At 42.9% G+C, this 23225-nt stretch overlaps 1 protein-coding gene across 1 annotated transcript in view; it reads left to right on the top strand.

The window, feature by feature from the left end:
• The first annotated feature begins 1322 nt into the window (after window positions 1-1322).
• Window positions 1323-23225, top strand: part of LOC120936152 (cytochrome P450 2K6-like) — a 64266-nt gene continuing 42363 nt past the window's right edge. Inside the window, exons 1-3 of the mRNA XM_040348298.1 lie at window positions 1323-1453; window positions 5678-5874; window positions 13832-13994. Coding sequence (XP_040204232.1) covers window positions 5692-5874; window positions 13832-13994 — 346 coding nt within the window. The 5' untranslated portion in view covers window positions 1323-1453; window positions 5678-5691. The remainder of the gene's footprint in view (window positions 1454-5677; window positions 5875-13831; window positions 13995-23225) is intronic.

The raw sequence follows: 23225 nt of genomic DNA, 5'->3' as shown, positions 1-23225 counted from the left end.
CTGTGCCATGCCATCAAATGCAGTCACTGTGCCATGCCATCAAACGCAGCCACTGTGCCATCAATTCGCACCACTGTGCCATGCCATCAAACGCAGTCACTGTGCCATGCTATCAAACACAGCCACTGTGCCATCAATTGTCACCACTGTGCCATGCGATCAAACGCAGCCACTGTGCCCATCAATTGTCGCCACTGTGCCAATTGTCACCACTGTGCCCTTTAATTGTCGCCACTGTGGACATTGATGTCACTGTGCCCTTTAATTGTCGCCACTGTGCCCATTGATGCCACTGTGCCAATTGTCCCCACTGTGCCCTTTAATTGTCACCACTGTACCCATTGTCGCCACTGTGCCCATTGATGTCACTGTGCCCTTTAATTGTCGCCACTGTGCCAATTGTCACCGCTGTGCCCTGTAAAATGCCCCTCTCCCCCCGCCCGGCACTTACCTTTTTCGGGGTCAGCCATCCTCCTTTCACGTCCCTCGATGTCTTTTCCCGCCCTTGATGACGCTTCAGCCAATCAGGTTACCGGTAACCAGAACCGGTGAACCTGATTGGCTGAGACGCCTGTCAGTCTTATCCCCCCCGTACGTCCCCTGGATAAGCATCCGGAAGGCTGAGGGCTGTACTCGGAAAGCCTATCAGAGCCACTGGCTCTGATAGGCACTTCCGCACAGCCAACCAGCTGCCGTTATTCAGGTGGCCGGCGCTCACAGTCCGGCCATCTGAATAGACCAGCGGCCGGCACCAATAACATAGATTCATGCAATGCATGAATCTATGTTATTGTAATCAGTGCCGGTGCGAGAGCCAGAGGGGGCGGCGCTCCAGCACCCTCTATAGACGCACCGCCACTGTGTACAACACCACCTGATTAATTAGATTTGATACTCCTCATACCCCTGAAGAAAAAGATTTGAATTCTCCACATTACCAAGATAAATAAAATCTTGCACATGCTCAAGGAAGACATCATCTCAGCCTGGCCAGTCAAAATGGTCGAAGATAGAAACCCAGATGTAGACTGGCCAAAGATGTCAGCAGACATTATGGGAGCTTCAGGGCACTATATCGCTGGAGCGGAAGTGAGTATAGTTCTGCTTTAAATTGTAATGTATGGCCAGGTTTACACATATTTAATAAAGTGAAAATAAAAAAAAAACTATTCGGTAATAAAACAACATACATGCACACTAAAAATACTCTATACATTAACTTTTCTATATATGTCAATAGTAAGCAGACTGCACGGCTCAGGAGAACAGAGTTGACCTTGCTCTTTGTATCAGAGGGTGGAGAAAAGTAGTGACTTTTTTTACTATTTAAGCCAAATAACAACCAGTTTGTAGAGACTGCAGCTTACTGGATATTCAACCAGGCTTGTGTAGAACAGATGCGTTGCTCTGACACCATAGAAGAGAGAAGATCACAATACTGACACAACTCAAAGTAAGTAGCTTACTGAACTAACTGTATTCAATGAAAATGTACCAATTGGACAGTAAAACAGTTTACAGATGTACAGTACAGAGATATAGTCAAATGTAAGAATCAGTATATGTGGTAGGAATTAAAGGGGTTGTAAAGGACATTTATTTTTTCCCTAAATAGCTTCCTTTACCTTAGTGCGGTCCTCCTTCACTTACCTCATCCTTCCATTTTGCTTTTAAATGTCCTTATTTCTTCTGAGAAATGCTCTCTTCCTGTTCTTCCATCTGTAACTACACACAGTAATGCAAGGCTTTCTCCCTGGTGTAGAGAAAGTTTCTTGAGGGGGGAGGGGCGAGCAGGCAAGTCAGTACACTCTCTACTTTGCAGATAGAGAAAGGAGCTGTGTGTTAGTGGGCGTCCTGACACTCCTGCTCGCCCCCTCAAAAGGCTTTCTCCACACCAGGAAGAAAGCCTTGCATTACTGTGTGTAGTTACAGACAGAAGAACAGGAAGTGAAGATTTCTCAGAAGAAATAAGGACATTTAAAATCGAAGGGTGAGGTGAGTGAAGGAGGACTGCACTAAGGTAAAGCAAGCTATTTAGGGGAAAAACATTCCTTTACAACCCCTTTAAAGCTGAACTACAAGCATGTTTGTATTGCATGACATCCAGGTCCACCATGTGATATCAGACTAAAGGTTTTATTAAAACTAAAATCTTCAAGCAGTATTAAACCATAAGCCCAAAATGTATTTTATTGCAGCTTACCAATCATTAGTTTTATTTTTCAATTATTTTTCCCTCTATTTTCACCTAGTGATCTGGCCAGGAACACACCTCCTATATTAGCGTGCCCCCACTCCTGGTGAAAAAGAAACAGGGACAGCAGCATTGTTAAAGAATAAGTTCACACTTATTTCATATTACTATTGCCGCGTACACACTCAACTGTTTTTCATGACGTGAAAAATGCCAATTCTTTTAATGGTCATTAAAAACGATCGTGTGTAGACTCCAGAGCATTTTTCTCAACGTGAAAAATGGGCATTAAAAATTTAGAACATGCTTCAATTTTTCTTGTAGTTTTTCACGTTGTCGTTTTTCACATTGTGAAAAAAGGTTGTGTGTAGGCTTTAATGACGGGAAAAAAACGTGCATGCTCAGAAGCAAGTTATGAGATGGGAGCACTCGTTCTGGTAAAACTAGAGTTGGTAATGGAGATAGCACATTCATCACGCTGTAACAGACTGAAAAGCGCAAATCTTTTACTAACACAAAATCAGCAAAAGCAGCCCAAAGGGTGGCGTCATCAGAATGGAACTTCCCCTTTATAGTGCCGTCATACGTGTTGTACGTCACCGCGCTTTGTTCGAGCATTTTTTTTTTCACGATCGTGTGCATGCAGGGCAGGCTTGACAAGAATAACGTTGAGAAAAACGTTTTTTTCTAGGACATTAAAAAATGTTGTGTGTACGCGGCTTAAGGCTACATGGGTCGAATTTCGAAAGAATGTTGGATTTTTTTTTAAAACAAATGATTTTCTAATCAATGATGGTAAAATCGTGCGAGAAATGTAATCGGAAAAGAAATGTGCATGTGCAAGAAAAGAAAATCCCTGGAAAGAAAAGAAGATTCCCAGACACAAAAATTATTTTCTGTAAGAACATAAGGTGAAATTGAAGGTTTGGTTGGTCGAATTTCGAAATCAACTGTGGCACCATCGGATCACAAAACACACAAATTTTCAGATTTTCAAAAGAAAATTCTTTTGAAATTCGACCATGTATGTCCAGCATTAGTTCATATGATGTCCTCCACAGAACACGCCTCACAGGCGGCGCTCTGGCGCAATTAATGACTAGTGTTGAGCAGAATATGCCATATTCGATTTCGCGATATATCTCGAATATATATTCGAATATTCGAGATATATTCGCTAAATTCGAATATTCGTGATATTTTATCGAAATGAAATTATTGCGATTTTTCGCTATTGCGAATGCGAAAATAATTGCGATTTTTTTGATAACTGCGGTAGGAGCACTCTGATTGGCTCAGAATATTCGTGATATTTTATCGAAATATCGCAACATGCGAATGCGATATTTATTGCGCAATTTCGAGAAATGCTGGAGGAGCGCTCTGATTGGCTCAGAATATTCGTGATATTTTATCGAAATATCGCAACATGCGAATGCGATATTTATTGCGCAATTTCGAGAAATGCTGGAGGAGCGCTCTGATTGGCTCAGAATATTCGTGATATTTTATCGAAATATCGCAACATGCGAATGCGATATTTATTGCGCAATTTCGACAAATGCTGTAGGAGCACTCTGATTGGCTCAGAATATTCGTGATATTTTACAATACAAAATAATTGCGAATATTCGGCAAATGCGGAAGGAGCACTCTGATTGGCTCAGAATATTCTTGATATTTTACAATACAAAATAATTGCGAATATTCGGCAAATGCAGAAGGAGCACTCTGATTGGCTCAGAATATTCTTGATATTTTACAATACAAAATAATTGCGAATATTCGGCAAATGCAGAAGGAGCACTCTGATTGGCTCAGAATATTCTTGATATTTTACAATACAAAATAATTGCGAATATTCGGCAAATGCAGAAGGAGCACTCTGATTGGCTCAGAATATTCTTGATATTTTACAATACAAAATAATTGCGAATATTCGGCAAATGCAGAAGGAGCACTCTGATTGGCTCAGAATATTCTTGATATTTTACAATAGAAAATAAAAAGTGTTTTGCATTGGTGGTGATTCTTTACTCTATCCATCTGTCACAGCCGTTTGTCAATCAAACACCTTGAAGATTGAACACGTTCATGCTGCATGCTTTGGACTTTTTTTCACTTCACATATCAAAGACATTTTTATGAAAGATTATTTTTCTATTATTGGGACTATATTTCTTTATATATTTGTTTCACTGTGTATTTCACAAGTTATTTGCGCTTGCTTATTTTATAATTTGCCCACATGTCTTGTCACTAGACATATTTTTTATTCTTGTAGAGCGACTCCATTTTCTGTCTTGTATTAATTTATGTTGTATAACATTTTTGAGTTGCTGCTGTATTCTCCCCTTTTTTAAGGTATGCGCAATTTTTTCCTTCTTACAAAAAATAATAATATCAAACATACAAATATTCATAACATACACATACACAAAGCCCCCCCCTTTTGCATCAGAGACAATCAGAGTTCTCCTACCACAGTTATCGAAAATTCGCAATTATTTTCGCATTCGCAATAGCGAAAAATCGCAATATTTTTTTTTTCAATTTGGCAACATAAAAGGATCGCCTCAGCTTAGCTACTCTGCCCAGGGTCTCTAATCATACCAGCAATGCTTTTAGACGTCGATAGGATGTGATCTGTTTTAAAAATCAAATTGAAAAAATGCGAATATTCGGAATTGCGAATATTCACCGCGAAATTCGAAATATAGCGCGATTTCTCGAATATGCTATATTCGAGCCGAATATTCGCAATGCGAATATTCGTGAGCAACACTATTAATGACCCGCTGTGTTTACTGAGTGATACTGATCATTTATGACAAGCATTTTCATGTTTCTGTCTGGACCTATGGCATTTTTTGGAGGGCTTGTGTTGATCATGGGTGGTGTGTGTCTATCCAAGTGTTAAATGCAGCAAATATTACCAACAGTGAGGCCTTGTACACACGAGCAGACATGCCCGATGAAAACGGTCCGCGGACCATTTTCATCGGACATGTCTGCTGGGAGCTTTTGGTCTGATGTGTGTACACACCATCAGACCAAAATCCCAGCGGACAGAGAACGTGGTGACGTATAAGACACCGATGTTCTCTTACACGCGAGTTAAATGCTTCCACGCATGCGTCGAAACAATTCGACGCATGCGCGGGATTTCGGGCTGCTGGTTATACGTCATAACCAGCGGACATGTCCGATGAGTCGTACTAACCTTCGGACATGTCCGACGGACATGGTTCCAGCGGACAAGTTTCTTAGCATGCTAAGAAACTTTTGTCCGCTGGAAACCTGTCCGCTAGGCCGGAAAACTGTCCGCTAGGCATTACACACGGTCGGACATGTCCGCGGAAACTGGTCCGCGGACCAGTTTCAGCGGACATGTTCGGTCGTGTGTACAAGGCCTGAGAATAATTCACCTTCCTACTAGCAGCACTAAAAATAAATGTTTCACTTGTTTTTTTTTTGCTTCAGATATTCCTAAAGACATGTTTTCCATGGACCCAGCGACTATTCTTGTCTCCATCGTTGTCATCCTTTTCTTGGTCAAAGTTTACAACAACCAGAGGCAACAGAAAGGCAAAAACCTCCCTCCAGGACCCAGACCATTCCCCCTCATTGGAAGTATTCATCTAATTGACCTAAAGAAACCTTATAAATCTTTTATAGAGGTAATATATTACTTATTCTTGAGGTCTAAAGGGTCTAGAAAAAAAATGCTGAACCAATGTTACAAGCATTTGCTGAACCCAAATTTCCCTGCGTTTTGTCTAATATCGTTATTTGATATGACTTTCAGCCCCATCTAATGGCCCTAATGTGGCATTTTCAAATTTGAGGTATTTCAGGAAAAATACCACATGCTGGTGGCTCTTAAAATCATTGTAAATTATCATATTAGACAAAATAAAAGGAACATTTATTACAGCTGGGTGAATGCTTATGATATTCATCCAGTTGATTTTTTTTATATCTAGGCCCCTTAGTGTTTTCTGCATTAACATTCATATTTATATGATTAAAATGCCTTCTAATGCTTGAACCTGTCAAGAGATTAGCACTTTCCTTTGAAAAATTCTTATTTACACTTACATTTCTGGAGGCTGGTTTGCAGGAAGTTGCAGATCTCCCAGTTCCAATATAACCCATGTCTAGTGTGTCATATAGCATGTCCCCCTGATGGCCCCTCTGGTTTCTCCTGCTGACCCCTAGTCATTGTAGGATATACTGTAATAGTAATATCTTTGAGAGGACACATTATGCTGCACACCTGGAATGGAGAGCTCTGCAAGAAAGAGTTACAGCAAACCAGCTGTAAGACAGGCACGTAATGTAAAATAATAATAGAAAATGCGCTGGCAGGTATATGAAAAGAAAAAAAGCTGCTGGCAAAAAAATAATCAGACAAACTATGTAACAGTGGTAATTGTGTTAATTGTGTAAATTGCCATGCTAAAATATGATAATATGCAGGGTGACTCAATTAAAGTGAAATATAACATAAAATATGAAAAAAATATGTATCTGCATACAGTATATACATGAAAAAGAAGTCAAGGGTGTTAGAGGGGTCTAACGTTAAACATTTTTACAAGTTACCAGTTTAGTTACAGAGGATATGTAGCACTTGAATTATTGCTCCCACTATAATGTTTGTGGTAATACCTTACATGTGTGGTGCGAACGCCGTTTACATATGCGAATGCGAATGCAACCTGCGTTTGTGGTCACTTTTGTATGCAAGCAAGGGGAGACAGGGGAGCTTTAAGGTTTTTTTTGTTATAATTTCTTTTATTTTTCCACTGTCCCTTTAATTTATTTATTTTTTTACCATTTTTGTTCCTATCACAAGAAATGTAAACATCCCTTGTGATAGAAATAAGGTATGACAGGTCCCTTTTATGGAGAAATCTGGGGTCTATAAGATCCCATTTCTCTACTCTACCCTGGAAAGCATGAGAAAAAAAAAAAAAAAAAAAAAAACATTAATCTCTGCTTTCCAGGAAAAAATATGGCAGCGTTAACATCTGCCAAAACCGGAAGTGACGTCACAACGTCGCTTCTGGCCTCCCAAGACCAACTGGTCCATGGCCAGCGATGTTACACCCTAAATATGGTTAAATTATGAAAGGTAAACTTATCCTTTAAAACACCCCCTCCTTTCCTGAGCTATAACAAGCCAAATGCCCTCAACATGGGTGGTACCTTGGCAGGGTAAACCTCATTGTCCCGATTTTGATGAGGACAATGGCCTCTTCCCCACAACCCTGGTTCAGTGGTCGTGGGGGTCTGCGAGCAGGGGCCTATTAGAATCTAAAAGCCCCCCTTATACAAACAAGGTGATATCCAAATACTGCCCTCTGCTTGAATGAGTAAGGGGATACATACTGTATTACCCTTACCTTTCTACAAAAAGAAAAGTCAGTAGCAAATAAACATACACACACAATTTTGTAGGTCCTTTAATTCCAAATAAAACAAAAACCCTGTTATGTAAACCCTCCACTGTCAATCACGTTGTCCAGTCCCATGCAAATCCACATGAGTTACAATGCCTGGGCCATGTTACCTTCCTTAGCATGGGAACAAGGTGCTTTGCTGGGGGTTTCCCCCTTGCAAGGTACCTCCACCTCATCATGTTGAGGGCACGTGGTCTGCTATGGTTTAGGAGGGGGCTGGACGCTTACCCCTTTCCTGGCCACCCAGATTATATGCTCAGAGAAGGGCCTGATATGGTTTGTCAGGCAGGGGTGAGTCGCTGGTTGTTCGGATGTGGGTAGGTCCTAACAACTTTCTATTGGTGAATGTTAACTCCCACGGTTTAGTGTTCTTATGGCTTTGTTGTGAAAGGCAACAAATATACTATTTCAAACATATAAATATTACATGTATTTTTTATTACACAAAAATAATGAGAAAGCAAGCATTTTAAAGATAGACCCCCATAGTATTTCTTCTGCAATAAAACGCCTTTCTGGTCGCATTTTAATACATATTATGTAGACATTCATTTTACTTTTATTTTCTCAATGAATGTTTATTAAATAATAGAATAAAAACATACAGGGTATAGTATGGTATGAATCAACATGAAAGGGAAAAAAATAAAAATAGTAATCATAAAGAAAATACAAATAATTTAAAAAAAATCCACTTTTTTATTAAAGCTTCAGCATTTTTATTTTTATTTTATTTATTCTTTATTTTATTTTATCACATTTCCAAGCATATTGCACTTCACATATATAAAAATATAGATACATATATATCCATGTGCAAACATTCAAATAATCCCAATTTAACCCTCCTTTCCCCCTCCCCCTACCTCTTGATTTCTGTTCTTTCGATTGACAGTTTTTCTTCCCTCCTATTCTGTCCCCCTCGAACCTCTAGACCAGGGGTGGCAAACACAAGGCCCGCGGGCCGAATCCGGCCCGCCAGACCTTGCCATGTGGCCCGTACAACGGCCGGCAGGTCTCCCAGGCAACGCGAGTAAACATCCTCCATCCGGTTTTTGAGTCATGTGTCTGGTTTTCAGCACGCTCGAAAAACCCGGAAACACATTCAGACCGGATGATGGCTTCCTCTATGCAGGCTTTTGGGAGAGTGTTTATACCAGACAGCACAGAACCTGCCCCTGTCACCTCACCTTCCCGCTCTCACTATCTCTCTCTGTCACTGTATTCATTTCCGGGATTGAGGGGACGCTGCTGAGCATGGGATACTAGCAGATATGTGTGCGGGCTGCAGGGTATGTGTTCACCCCTGGTGAAGTGTCCTTTCCATCTCCGAGCGCCATGTGACTGTCAGAGGATACTTTTCTGCAGAGTGAAGACAGCGGTGTAGCGGGTGAGGGGTACAGGATTAGCCCAGGTTACATCGTACAGGCTCTTGCAGGTACAAGTGTCCCCTCGTTCATCACAGCTCAGAAAGAGGCAGCGGCAGTGCAGTGAACAGGAGGTGGGGGAGGTTATGATCTCTAGCAGTAGAGAGCCGGTGGATGAAGCAGTCATCGTGCAGCAGCAGGTCTGTGCAAGTTACAACACACAGGGGTTGGGGGCATGGATACTTACTGTGTGCTCTATTGGTCATGAGTGAGATCTGCGAGACTTCCACACAAACCAAACCCCATCCCATCCCATCCTACCCCATCCCATCCACCCCCATCCCAATCTACCCCACCCCACCCCCATCCTGTCTCCATCCCATCCCACCCCACCATACCCCATCCCATCCTACCCCACCCCATCCTACCCCACCATACCCCATCCCGTCCTACCCCACCCCACCCCCATCCTGTTCCCATCCCATCCCACCCCACCATACCCCATCCCATGCTACCCCACCATACCCCATCCCATCCCATCCTACCCCACCCCATACCATCCCCATCCCATCCTACCCCATCCCATCTCATCCTACCCCACCCTATCCCATCCCATCCCCACCCCATCTCATCCCATCCTATCCCACCCCATCCCATCCTACCCCACCCCATCCACCTCCATACCATCCCATCCTAACCAACCCTACCCCATCCCATCCACCTACATACCATCCCCATCCCATCCCACTCCATACCATCCCCCTCCACCCAATCTCATCCCTTCCCAACTCCACCCCCATCCCATCCACCCCATCCTACCCCACTCCACCCCATCCCATCCTACCCTACCCCACCCCATCCTATCTGTAACAGAATGACCCATGACACCCAGAGACTTTTGGAGGATGGGGGGGTACTACTGTGCCAGCGTCACTAATGACTCTTGTGTCTAGGGTCACCCTGTGCCCCTTTTGGGCATATGGTGACTGAGAAATATTATAAATTACATGAGATGTGACTGATAACTGATAATTCATATTGCAGGATATCTTGAGATGTTCAAGTGATTTCATGCTGACCCACAACCGGTCAATAAGAGTGTCTACTTCAATGTTTAACCTAGGCTGTTGATATGCTAAGTCTGCTACTGTAGTGATGAAAGCTGTGATTGCATTCTTTTGTCCATTGTGAGATGCTAATGCCACTGTTTTGTGTGAAGATGCTATTGATGATAGATATGTGTGTCATGGAAGCATGAATCAGATGTACAAAACAGATAAATGAATAAGAAGACTTTATTGGAAACCAAACAGCAAGGTCAAAGTCCACATTGATGATCGAGACAGCCAGAAGAGTTGTCCAACAGTGCCAGGGTCGATAGCCAGGGATGGGAGTCAGCCAAGCCGGAGTCTATAGCCAGAGATGGGGTGAAACGAAGCCAGGAATCAGGAACCAGAAGGGACGTCTGTAGCCGGGTCGGTGACCAGGAGCAGGCAGCACGATCACAGAAGGAGTAACAGACAAAAGGCCCAAGCGAGGAAATGCTGCAGCTGCCGTCATATATATATATATGCTGGGAAAATGTTTCAAATTTCGAATTTTTCCATTTTCGAATTTCGAATTTTTCAATTCGAAAATAGAAAAATTTGAAAATTGAAAAACTGAATTTTTCAATTTTCGAATTTTTCGAAATTTTGAATTTCAAATTTTTCAGTTTTAGAAATTTTGAAATTTCGAAAATTGAAAAATTCGAAATTTCAAAAATTGAAAAATTCGAAATTCAAAAATTGAAAAATTCGAAAACTGAAAAATTGAAAATTAAAAAATTCGAAAACTGAAAAATTCGAAATACGAAAATACGAAATTTTGAAAATACAAAATTTCGAAACTTCGAAAATACAAAATTTCGAAATTTCGAAAATACAAAATTTCGAAATTTCGAAAATACAAAATTTCGAAATTTCGAAAATTGAAAAATTCTAAAATCGAAATTTTGAAAATTGAAAAATTCTAAAATTGAAAAATTCGAAATTCAAAAATTGAAAAATTCGAAAACTGAAAAATTCAAAAATTCAAAAATTCGAAAACTGAAAAATTCGAAATACGAAATTCCGAAAATACGAAATTCCGAAATTTCGAAAATACAAAATTTCGAAATTTCGAAAATACAAAATTTCGAAATTTCGAAAATACAAAATTTCGAAATTTCGAAAATTGAAAAATTCGAAATTCGAAAATTGAAAAATTCGAAATTCGAAAATTGAAAAATTCGAAATTTCGAAAATTGAAAAATTCGAAATGTCAAAAATTCGAAATTTCGAAAATTGAAAAATTCGAAATTCGAAATTTCGAAAATTCGTACATTTCCGAATTTCCGAAAATTCTTTCTTCGTTTTTTCCGTTTTTTGCTTTTTCGGAAATCCGAAAATTTCCCGAATTTACGAAAAAAGCAAAAAAACTATATTTTTTTCGAAATGTACGAATTTCCAAAAAAATAAAAAAAACGAATGAAACAAGAACGTAATTTTTTTTTCGAATTTCCCGAATTTACGAATTTACGAAAAAAGAAAAAAAAAGAAAATAACATAAATGAAAAAAACTAATTTTTTGGCAGTGCACATGTCTACTCAGCAGTCACACGGGGACTTTTCTCCACTCTACGCTTCAGGTAGCGCACAGCAGTCGAAGTCAGCATCTTCTTTCTGCCACAACCAGGTAGCGTTTCAACAGTGCCCTTTGCCTTGAATTTTGCATTTACTACTGTATTACAAAACCAATTGATGTCATATTAGTTGCATATGGTTCTTTAAGAAGTCCTTGTAGGATTTCATTCTGAATACAATTACAAATGTACACTAAATTCCCTAAAACCCTTTACAGCATTGGGGGGTTGAATAATTTTAAACAAAACTGTATGGACCTCGTCCTCCAAGTACAAAATCATTATATTTTTTATTTTTATTTTTTTATGTTATTTCCCTATCCACATTTATTTCCAGAGTACTTGCCATGCTCTTCCCGACATTTTGCTGCCATTTGCAGCCCTCCAGCCCTTTCCCTTAGTTTTTTAGAGACATTTTTGTAGTCAAAAGTCCAGGTCCCCATTGACCTCAATCGGGTTCCGGTCAAAGACCGGGTTCGGGTTCAGTCCCGAACCTGAACATTTTTTTCAAAGTCCGGGTTCGGGTCCGAACCCGAACATCCAGGTATCCGCTCAACTCTAATTGTAAGACTTCTATAATGAAAAACAAAAACGTTAGGAACTGGCAAGCAGCAAAACTTACATCTGAGTAGAAATAACCAAAAATTCCCAGTCGATGTTAAACATAGTCATAGGATCAGCCACCCGGTCTGCTAAATTTCCGGGGATAGACTCTCCATCTGGTGGCTGATTCTTTGACTATGTTTAACATTGCTTGGGCACTTTGGGGTTTTCCTACTTAGACGTAAGTTTGGCTGGTTACCAGTCCCCCCCCATTTTTGTTTATTCATTATAAAGACAATGTTTTCTTGATCTACAGACATCCTTTCAAAAACATCAAACTCCTGATGAAGTCAACATTGTTTCCCGAAACCTGTTGAGATTTATGATGTTTTCCACTTTTGTACTTTCCTTATCATTCAGAAAAACTACATCAGTTTTGAAGAATTAGGGGCCAGATTCACGTAGAAGTGCGGCGGCGTAACGTATCGTAGATACGTTACACCGCCGCAAATTTTCATCGCAAGTGCCTGATTCACAAAGCACTTGCAATGAAAACCTACGCTGGCGGCCTCCGGCGTAAGCCTGCGTAATTTAAAGGGGCGTGTGCCATTTAAATTAGGCGCGCTCCCGCGCCGGACCTACTGCGCATGCTCCGTTCTGAAATTCCCGCTGTGCTTTGCGTGAACTGACGTCATTTTTTCGAACCGCGATGTGCGTAGCGTACTTCCGTATTCCCGGACGTCTTACGCAAACAACGTAAATTTTTTAATTTCGACGCGGGAACGACGGCCATACTTTATACAGCACATACGTGTGCTGTGTAAAGTTAAGGCACCCAAAACGACGACTAAATTTGCGACGGGAAACTTGACTAGCAGCGACGTAGCGAACGCGAAAAACCATCGTGGATCGCCGTAACTCCTAATTTGCATACCCGACGCTGGTTTACGACGCGAACTCCCCCCAGCGGCGGCCGCGATATTGCATCCTAAGGTCCGACAGTGTAAAACAATTACACCTGTCGGATCTAAGGGCTATCTATGCGTAACTGATTCTATGAATCAGTCGCATAGATACTCTGAGAGATACGACGGAGTATCTGAGATACTCCGTCGTATCTCCTTTGTGAATCTGGCCCTAGGTGCTTAATTATACATGTACATGCAATACCGGTAAGTATATGCATGATGTTTGGTGCATCTCTCTGTTTTTTAACAAATGTTTCTATGTAATAAAGTGTTTTTAATATATGATGTTTTATATATGGTATTTGTATCCATTTACACCTTCATCAAAAGTCTCTTTGGGCAATCTCATTTGACTTCTTTGTAAGTATTTAGGATGGAGGTATCCTAGCCTCTGTATGAGACCTTGATGTTGTTTGTAGTGTGCGTAGAGCTCATTCCAAACAAAGGTATGTGGTATGGAAAAGGAGAAGTTTGGGAGTTCATAGAGGATGTTACATGGATACAGAAAAATACAGTAAGAAACAACTGCATTAAAAATTAGATTATAAGGTCATTTATTGATGAATGTGTATAGGGATATTGTTTCATGTCACTTTGACTCCATTGCTTATTCTCTGATGTTCTTGCAGTTGTCCAAGCAGTATGGTCCAGTATACACCATCCATTTAGGAATGTCAAAGATGGTTATCATGTGCGGATATGATGCTGTAAAAGAAGCCCTAGTCAACCACGCAGATGAATTTGCTGACAGACCAAGAAGTCCGTTGTTTTATAAGCTTCAAAAAGATCATGGTAAATCTTTCTTGGGTTCTTTATACAATTCTGTCCCAGATAATCTTATTCTCAAGCACATTCAGGGCCCCGGTGCAAGGAACCATGAAGGGCCCCCTGACCTCTGGTCCTGGAGCCCTTTCTAATGATCCTGGTGTCCCTTTCTCCCATAACGGGGACCCTTGATTATGGTCCTGCAGCAGGACCCCTTTTAAACATTTGAACCGATTGGACCACCCAGTGTTTTGTATGGGGAGGCAGAAGTAAACAGACATGTCCATTTACACCTGCCTGCATCTGCTCCAATGAAAACAGATGGATGGAGATCCATCTAGCCGATTGAATGACAATCAGGCCGGTCCATAGAGAACAGCAGTCTGTGACCATGTCCACACTGCACAAGTGGAGCAGATATAGACCTGTCATCCACCTGCTCAGCGGGGATCAGCGGAGAGTTCCCCCACTGAGCAGGTGGATTTTCTTGGCAGAGTCCGACCATGTGAAAGGGCCCTAAGGGAGACCTCTGTGGACTGTAATGTAAAGGGAAACTAATGTAAGAGGTACTCTTGGAATCCCGATGTAAGGGGGTCCCTGATCACCAAAGCCCCCACATACATCAGAGTCCCCCTTTACATTACAGTCCACAGAGCTCTTCCTTACATAAGTGCGCTCAGAGTCTGGCAAGATAAAAGAGGGGCGGGCACTTCCCTTACCATAGATGAAGGCTTGGGCCTTGGCTTGGTCAGCAAACAAGGCTAGTAGCCTGTGCTATATATATATATATATATATATATATACTGTATATATATATATATATATATATATATATATATATATATATAGGCTGGCAGAGCATGCTGGGGCTTGTAGTGCACCACGCTAGGGAACCCCACTGAGCTGTTGTGTTGATTGAGGGGATCTGGAGGTGACAACACAATCTTCAGCCTCATCAATGACTGACCCACCTATGTGCTGCTTTTTTTTTTTTCAATCACTGAGAAGTTTCATTATGAAGAAAGGTGACTGGCTGATCTGCAGACTGTGGATCCTCTGTGGAGGGTTGCAGCATCCATAATACAAGCTGGCCTTCCCTCCACTATCTACCTGCAGGCTGCTGGTGTTTCTCTTTGGGAAGCACGGAGAAGCTGCCGAGGATTGCAATGTGGGAGTGGCCGCGGGAACACACACAAGGTGGGTGGGAGGAGAAGATCCGACTCTCTGTATCTTTTTTTCTCTCCTGTCTGACGTCTGTGCGAGGAGGGGGGACGGGCTGTCAGTGAGGGGTCCGAGCAGTGTCATAGAGAGTGTAATAGACACTCTCTGCTCATAACTGCAGCCAGCAACCCTGAAGCCATATTAAGGGCTTTTGGGCCCCCCACAGCAGCAGAGCTCCAGGGCCCAGTCACAACTGCCACTGTTGCGACCCTGGTAGTTCCGCTACTGAGCTTGGATACAAATATGGTCTGCAAATGGAGAAAGATGTGAAGAACAGTCTGGAGAGAGACCTAACCATGTCTAATTTGACTTACAACAGAGAAATATTTTGGCTGAATTGGCTCTTTTAAGTGATTGCAAAGTGTGTGTATATATACAGTATATAAATATATATATATTTATGGTCATTACCCTCTGACCGAGAGAGATGTGGATCACATAAACACGCGACAAGACTTACAACATAAATAGACCTGAAGTGTGCCTTGGTGGTCTGGTCAGTATGCCAAGAAAAGGGGGGCATACCCAAGGTAAGTAATGGGTAGTTAATTGAAGACCCAAGGTAAGTAATGGGTAGTTAATTGAAGAAGGATATGCTGAGAAGTGCCCTGAAAAAGGGAAGGGCGGGAGGGTGTCGAATGCGATTGAATGCGCAGACTCACGGACATGAGGTGAGCTGGGAAGAGTCGGCCCAGTGACGTGTAGTACCGCACACTGAACCGACAAAGAGCATGTGTGAGTGGGCCTCCGGGCTCCTCCCATAAACTCAGGCCACCATACTGGCCTTCTTATTTATGGTCATTACCCTCTGACCGAGAGAGATGTGGATCACATAAACACGCGACAAGACTTACAACATAAATAGACCTGAAGTGTGCCTTGGTGGTCTGGTCAGTATGCCAAGAAAAGGGGGCAAAAGACTCAGATAGGGAAATAGTTTACATTGATATCTTGTATTTATTGAGCCAGCTTGGTAAAGGCTTGTGCCATTCCTTCATGAGGATTTGGGATGTATGTGGCAAAACAAGGAGACTTCCATCAGCCTGGTATCTTGATTACATGGTCTGGTACTCCCTGTTGGGAGGCAACTGAGGCTGCTCCAATTCGGAAAGAATGTCCAGAGAACTGACTGGGGTTTGAAGCCCAAGTTACTTAGGAGGATTCTGACATGCTTGACACACTGGCTGACACTCAGGGAGGTGGTTTAGAAAGGGTAGCAACGAGCTACCATCAGATTGGCTGGGTAGATGGAGCAGTAGTGGGTCGAGCACGGTCACTGGGTGTCAGGCGTTGTCAGTCTGAAACAGGTTGATGTCAACCCCAGGGGCTGGTTTGTTGCGTTTGCAGACTGTGAGAGTGTAGTGGTTCGAAAGCGAGTCGGGTGGCGTCGGAGCAGTGTGTGACTGCCGGAGCCGCTGACTAAATTCACTAGGTTGTAGGGAACCGTAGAAGGCCTGGTAGATGGCTGTTTGGGTGACTAGTCTGGGCAAAGCCCTAAAGAGGGAGCGAGTAAGGATTTTAGACATGTCCCTAAAGAGGGGACTCTTGAAAGGTAGGCGCTTGCCACTGACTACAGGTTGGCGCTTCTGTATGCCCTGTAGGAGGGACTTGACTGTATGGGCTCGAGAATACTGACAGTTTACTGCAGGGACAGGAAATGCTGGATGCCATCTAGATATGGCGTGATAGTATTGAGAAATGGTCAGCTGCATGTGGCAATACGATATGAAGGCTAGGATGTGTCCAACGTTGCCTATTGCTGCTACGGGGGAAGGGGCCAAAAATTTGCGATTAGTGTTCCAAGCAGTGCGATAGGCCTTCAGTGTGTTGCGTGCCAAGGAGTGGTTAATAAGTTGGATTGCGTTGGTGAGATGCGACTTCAGTCCATCGTCAGCAATGTCCATGGTGGGACAGGGATAGTTGTTGGGTCGGCTCCAGGCTCTTGCTGGAAAAAACATCCATTCCAAGGTTGGAATAGGAAAGCGCATCAGCTGCTTTTTGCATTTGCCTGGAAAGGTCTACATAAGATATTAACTGGTGATGGAGTGACAGCTGCGCGAGCCTGCGCAGGAAGTAATGGGGAGTGACTTAGATCTACCTTAATTGTTGATGTCGGCTGTGGCCTGATTGTCTGTGGTGAAGAACAGTGTCTGTCTTGTTCAAGTGTGGTCCCAGACCTGGGCAGCTGCCACGATGGGGTGCAGCACGAGGCGTGATGAAGACTGGGTGAAGCAAAAATTTAAGAGAATTTCTGGGGGCCAAGGTTTGGAGAACCAGTGGCGGCCTAAAAATGGCTGCAAAAGCCTTTGGTGGCTCGGCTGACACTGCCGGGATGAAGATTGAAATGCTGTTCTATCAGGTGGGGAAGTTGTCCCACATAGCCAAGTCTGCTACTGATGCTTGGTCTAGTTTGAGAACTTGGACTGGATCTTGCATTGGTGTGAGAAAATCAAGACAATACACAGGTGCTCAACAAGAAGATATACATGCACTCGCAGGCCAACGTGCACTCGCTGGTGCTGGATGAAAACCTGAACTAACCGCAGGGAAAAAACACAGAGAAAAGATGAATGGCCCGCGTGCCACTGAAGATGAATGGCCAACTGGGTGCCACTGTGTGTTTGTGTGGCTGATTGTCACTGAGGTGTGTTTGCCAGTTTAGTTTGTATTCGGGTTTGCACGTAGGTGCGTGCCGCAAAGTGTTTTATACTACTGCAGACAATATTGTGCGGTTGCAAGGGTGTCAGTGAGTGTCAGGTTGCTGGGATGATATTGTGTGGTTGCAGGGGCCTTGAGTACGAAGGTTTGCGGCATTGCGATGGTGTTGCAAGGGTCTCAGTCTGGTTTGCTGAGACGATATTGCGTGGTTGCAAATAATCATCGATTATGAGCTTTGTTTTGAGATGGCATTGTGTGGTTGCACGGGTCTCAACAAGTGAGGGGTTGCTGAGACGATGTTGCGTTTTGCAATGGTCTCAAATGAGTGTCGGCCACTGAGACAACTTTGTATGGCTGCAAGGGTCTGAATGGGTGTCAGGTTGCTGAGACGATATTGCATTTGCAATGGTCTCAAATGAGTGTCAGGTTGCTAAGACGACTTTGTATGGCTGCAAAGGTCTAAACGAGTGTCAGGTTGCTGAGATGAGATTGTGTGGTTGCAAAGGTCTAGACGGGTGTGAGGTAGCTGAGATGATATTACATTTAGCAAGGGTCTCAAATGAGTGTCAAGTTGCTGAGACAATATTCCCCTTTATTTTTTATGAAAACGACTGAATGAAACGCTGGTAAACATGAGTTACCGCATCTGGCAGTGTTTACAAGCTGTTACAGGCATTTGCGTTTCGAATGCCTCTGAACATCCGTCTGAACCCATTTTTTTTTTCTTTTTTTCCGGGAAGGTTTCTAAACTCAACTGCCTAGAAATGACTATAAATGATCCTGTGTACATGAACTGACAAGATAACATAGAGGAGAAATCAGGGGTGTCTGAAAAACACCCAACTGTTCCTAAACGTCTGTTTACCAACAGCAGTGTACATGAGGCCAAAGATGATTTGTCTGGCTGCAAGGGTCTCAATGAATGCCAGGTTGCTGGGGCGAGACTGCATGGTCACAAAGGTCTTTGACGAGTGGGAGGTTGCTCAAGACAGTATTGCGTGGTTGCAAGGGTCTCGATGAGGGGGGCGCTGCTGAGACGGTATTGTGTTTGCAAGGGACTCAACAATGGTGTGAGGCTGCTGAGACGGTATTGCGTGGTTGCAAGAGTCTTGATGAGTGTGGGGCTGCTGAGACGGTATTGCGTTTGCAAGGGTCTGAACTATGGTGTGAGGCTGCTGAGACGGTATTCCGTGGTTGCAAGGGCCTTGATGAGTGTGGGGCTGCTGAGATGGTATTGCGTTTGCAAGGGTCTGAACTATGGTGTAAGGCTGCTGAGACGGTATTGCGTGGTTGCAAGGGTCTTGATGAGTGTAGGGCTGCTGAGATGGTATTGCGTTTGCATGGGTCTCAACAATGGTGTGAGGCTACTGAGATGGTATTGCGTGGTTGCAAGAGTCTTGATGAGTGTAGGGCTGCTGAGACGGTATTGCGTTTGCAAGGGTCTCAACAATGGTGTGAGGCTGCCGAGAGGATTTAGCATGGTTGCAATGGTCTCAACAGGTGTCAGGTTGCTGGGCCGAGATTGTGTGGTGACAATTTTTTTTATTTTCTGTGTTTTTTTTTTTTTTTTTTTGCATTTTTTTTTTTTTTGCGTTTTGTAAGGGTCATGTGTTGCAAGGGTCTTAACAAGGGTGTCAGGCTGCTGAGACAATTTTGTGTGCTTGCAAGAGTCTCCATGAGTGTGGGGCTGCTGAGACGGTATTGTGTTTGCAAGGGTTTTAACAAGGGTGTCAGGCTGCTGAGACAATTTTGTGTGCTTGCAAGAGTCTCCATGAGTGTGGGGCTGCTGAGACGGTATTGCGTTTGCAAGGGTCTCAACAAGGGTGTCAGGCTGCTGAGACAAATTTTTCGGCATTGCAATGGTCTCAACAGGTGTCAGGTTGCGGGGCTGAGATTGTGTGGTGGCATTTTTTTTTTCTGCACTTTTATATTTATTTTTTCTTTTTGCGTTTTTTTTTCTTTTTTTTTGTAAGGGTCATGTGTTGCAAGGGTCTTAACAAGGGTGTCAGGCTGCTGAGACTATTTTGTGTGGTTGCAAGAGTCTCGATGAGTGTGGGGCTGCTCAGACGGTATTGCGTTTGCAAGGGTCTCAACAAGGGTGTCAGGCTGTGGAGACAAATTTTGCATCGTTGCAACGGTCTCAACAGGTGTCAGGTTGCTGGGCTGAGATTACGTGGTGGCAATTGTTTTTTTTTTTTTTGCGTATTTTATATATTTTTTTTTTTGCATTTTGTAAGGGTCATGTGTTGCAAGGGTCTCAGCAAGGGTATCAGACTGCTGAGATGATTTGCATGGTTGCAAGGTCTCAATCAATAAGAATTGGGTTACTGTGGGATAGAAACACCTGTTTTTTTTGTACCTTAGGGAAGCATTATAAGGTAGAAGGACAACGCCTGTTTGAATTGTAGGTTCCGTAGGGGCCACTAATGAACAATATGGGAGACAACGAATGGTAGCAAATTGATAAGACATAAAGAATGTAATAACAAATCTTACTTGCGACAGTGGGCCATGCGAGTGAGTTTGCGGCGGACTGTGGCTGGAGTGAAACATGTCGGGAATGTGTAGCGTGATGCCGTGCATGGGGCAAAACAACAAGGTTTGGTGTAGAAAACAGAACACGAGAAGTGCGTATCAATGCTTTGTAAGCTCCACTGCGGGAACCAAACATATGGTACAGGTGACACCATGAGTGGCCACGAATTTGACATGACAAACAAGCTAACGAATCCTACCTGGGACAGTGAACGTGCGACTGGGTTTGCTTTGGACTGGAGGGGATGTGCAACACATCCCAAGAGTGTGGTGTGGCGCCATGCATGACGCACAGGCAATAACTTTGGTAAATAAATGAGAGAGAAGAGCCGTGTACAAGCAATTCGTAAGTTCCGCTGCGGGAACTAAAACACACGACATGGGGGAAACAATGAATGACAACGGTAGAAAGTATGCAATGTATCTGATACAAAACGGTTGTAAAATGCTTGAAATGAATCCGATACGAATTGATAGTAAGGAGTATTGAACGAATCTGATACGAATTGGTTGTAGAGTGTATGCTACCCTTTGCTTTGAAACCGAACACCTACCAACCACCCATCCCCCCAGGCTAATCAAGTGCAGACAAGGCACCATGTGAGTCCAATTACCACCTCAATCTGCCAAAGAACCCATACAAACACATGTCAATCTTCAAATGGATTTACAAATTAATCGTAAGTTTGGCAGAAGGAAGTTACAAATGTACTACGCCTGAGCCGAATGATGTTGGAACATGAGCAAAAGTAACTCAGATGCAGATTTTTTCCCAAAAGGGATGCAGGATAGGAAGCATAACGAATTGCAAGATTGCAGAAGATACGAAAAGGTTTGAATCCTACCTGCGACAGTAAGCGGGAACCGCCGGCAAAGACCATGAAGGGAGAAGCCGCAAAGCGCTTGCGATGTCGAATGCGATTGAATGCGCAGACTCACGGACATGAGGTGAGCTGGGAAGAGTCGGCCCAGTGACGTGTAGTACCGCACACTGAACCGACAAAGAGCATGTGTGAGTGGGCTGCTTAAATACCCTCCGGGCTCCTCCCATAAACTCAGGCCACCATACTGGCCTTCTTATATATATATATATATATATATATATATATATATATATATATATATATATATATATATATCGATCAGTCATAACATTATGACCACCCACCTTATATTGAATATGGCCCCCTTTTGCTAAAACAGCCCTGACCCATTGAAGCATGAACACCAAAGTAACATCCACATGAATGGCAGGGCCCAAGATTTCCCAGCAGATTATTGCCCAAAGCATCACACTGCCGACTTATACCACATCCTGGTGCCATCTCTACCACAGGCAATCTAATGAAAAAATTATCAGATTTAAGGCAGGAATTTAATATACCAAATAACTCCTTTTATAAATATCTCCAGATTAGGCACACCATTCAAGCACAGTTTAGGTCACAAATAATTGAATGGACCTAGATCCCCACTCTCCTAAAAATAATTAAGTCAGATACATCTAAAGGACTAATTTCTAAACAATGTACCAGATTGGGAGCTAGAATAATAAGTGGAATAGGACGTTCTAAGAGTAGAATAGAATGGGAGAGAGAGAGACGTGGGAGCAATAACCACGGAAGAGTGGGACAAGATTTTAGAACGAGGGGCACTGTTTTTGATCTCCCCTTCACAGAAAGTATCTCACCTGTTCCTGATACACAGAGTCTACGATACCCCTAGAAAAATGTTTAAACTAGGGTGGAGACAGGACAATGAGTGCCCTAGGTGCAAGGCGACAGGAGATTTTATTCACATGGTGTGGAAATACCCAAAGCTATTTAGATATTGGGCTGAGATAGTAGATAGGATAAATCAAATTTTCAGGACCACACTAGAACCGGTGGCCAAGACATGCCTGATAGGGAGTATGGAGGAGTGTAAAGTCCCAACCAGCACTACTGAAGTGATATTGAGGTGCCTATTCCAGGCAAGGAAATGAATTGCAAAGAAATGGCAGGCACAGACCCCCCCCCCCCCGACAGTGAGAAATTGGGTTGAGACTATCAACTCAATGGTTTGGAGTGAGAGAGTGACATTTGTCAGGTGCGGTAATTACGGAAAGTTTGAGAGGATGTGGAAACCTTGGCTGGATGAGATAGGGTGTCCACTATGAGGGGATGGTGAGGAGCGGACGAGAGCTTTTCCTTCGCTCCCCGCCACCCCCCTGCTCCCACTCCTCTTTTTCATAAGACCTCGGATGTTTTTTTGTTTTTTTTTGCACGGCCCTTTGACCCTAGGGGTGCTCTTTTTCCTTTTCCTCTCGGAGGCTCTGTAATAAATAGAAGTAAATACATATTTAATGATTGAGTGGTGTGGGGGTGGGATGGGAGGGAGGGTGAGGGAGGGTAAAGAAATAACTGTTTTAAGTATTGTAAAATATTATAGAATGTTTCACGATGTTGTAACTTCTTTTTGCTATTTGAGAAACAATAAAGAAATATTTAAATACAAATAAAAAAATGCAATATGAAAAGGTCATTAAGCCCTATTTAGAATTGTTTGTGCCACCTAGTGGCCAGATGTTGATGCTGCGTTCTCTTCCAGATCTCAGAAATAAGCAGAAATATAGGGCCAGATTCACAGCAGAGATACGACGGAGTATCTCAGATACGACGGAGTATCTCTCATGCCGGGTACACACGAGAGGATTTATCCGCGAAAACGGTCCTCCGGACCGTATCCGCGGATAAATCCTCTGGCGGATTTTGATCTCCTGGTTGTACTAACCAGGAGATCAAAATTCCCGCGGAATTCTGTCCGCGGTGACGTGTTGCGCCGTCACCGCGATGATGATAAGGC

Source organism: Rana temporaria, chromosome 4 (genome assembly GCF_905171775.1).
Source record: "Rana temporaria chromosome 4, aRanTem1.1, whole genome shotgun sequence".
Classification (NCBI taxonomy): Eukaryota; Metazoa; Chordata; class Amphibia; order Anura; family Ranidae; genus Rana; species Rana temporaria.
Note: the sequence above shows the minus strand (reverse complement) of the source record. Positions and strands in the feature narration are given on the sequence as shown.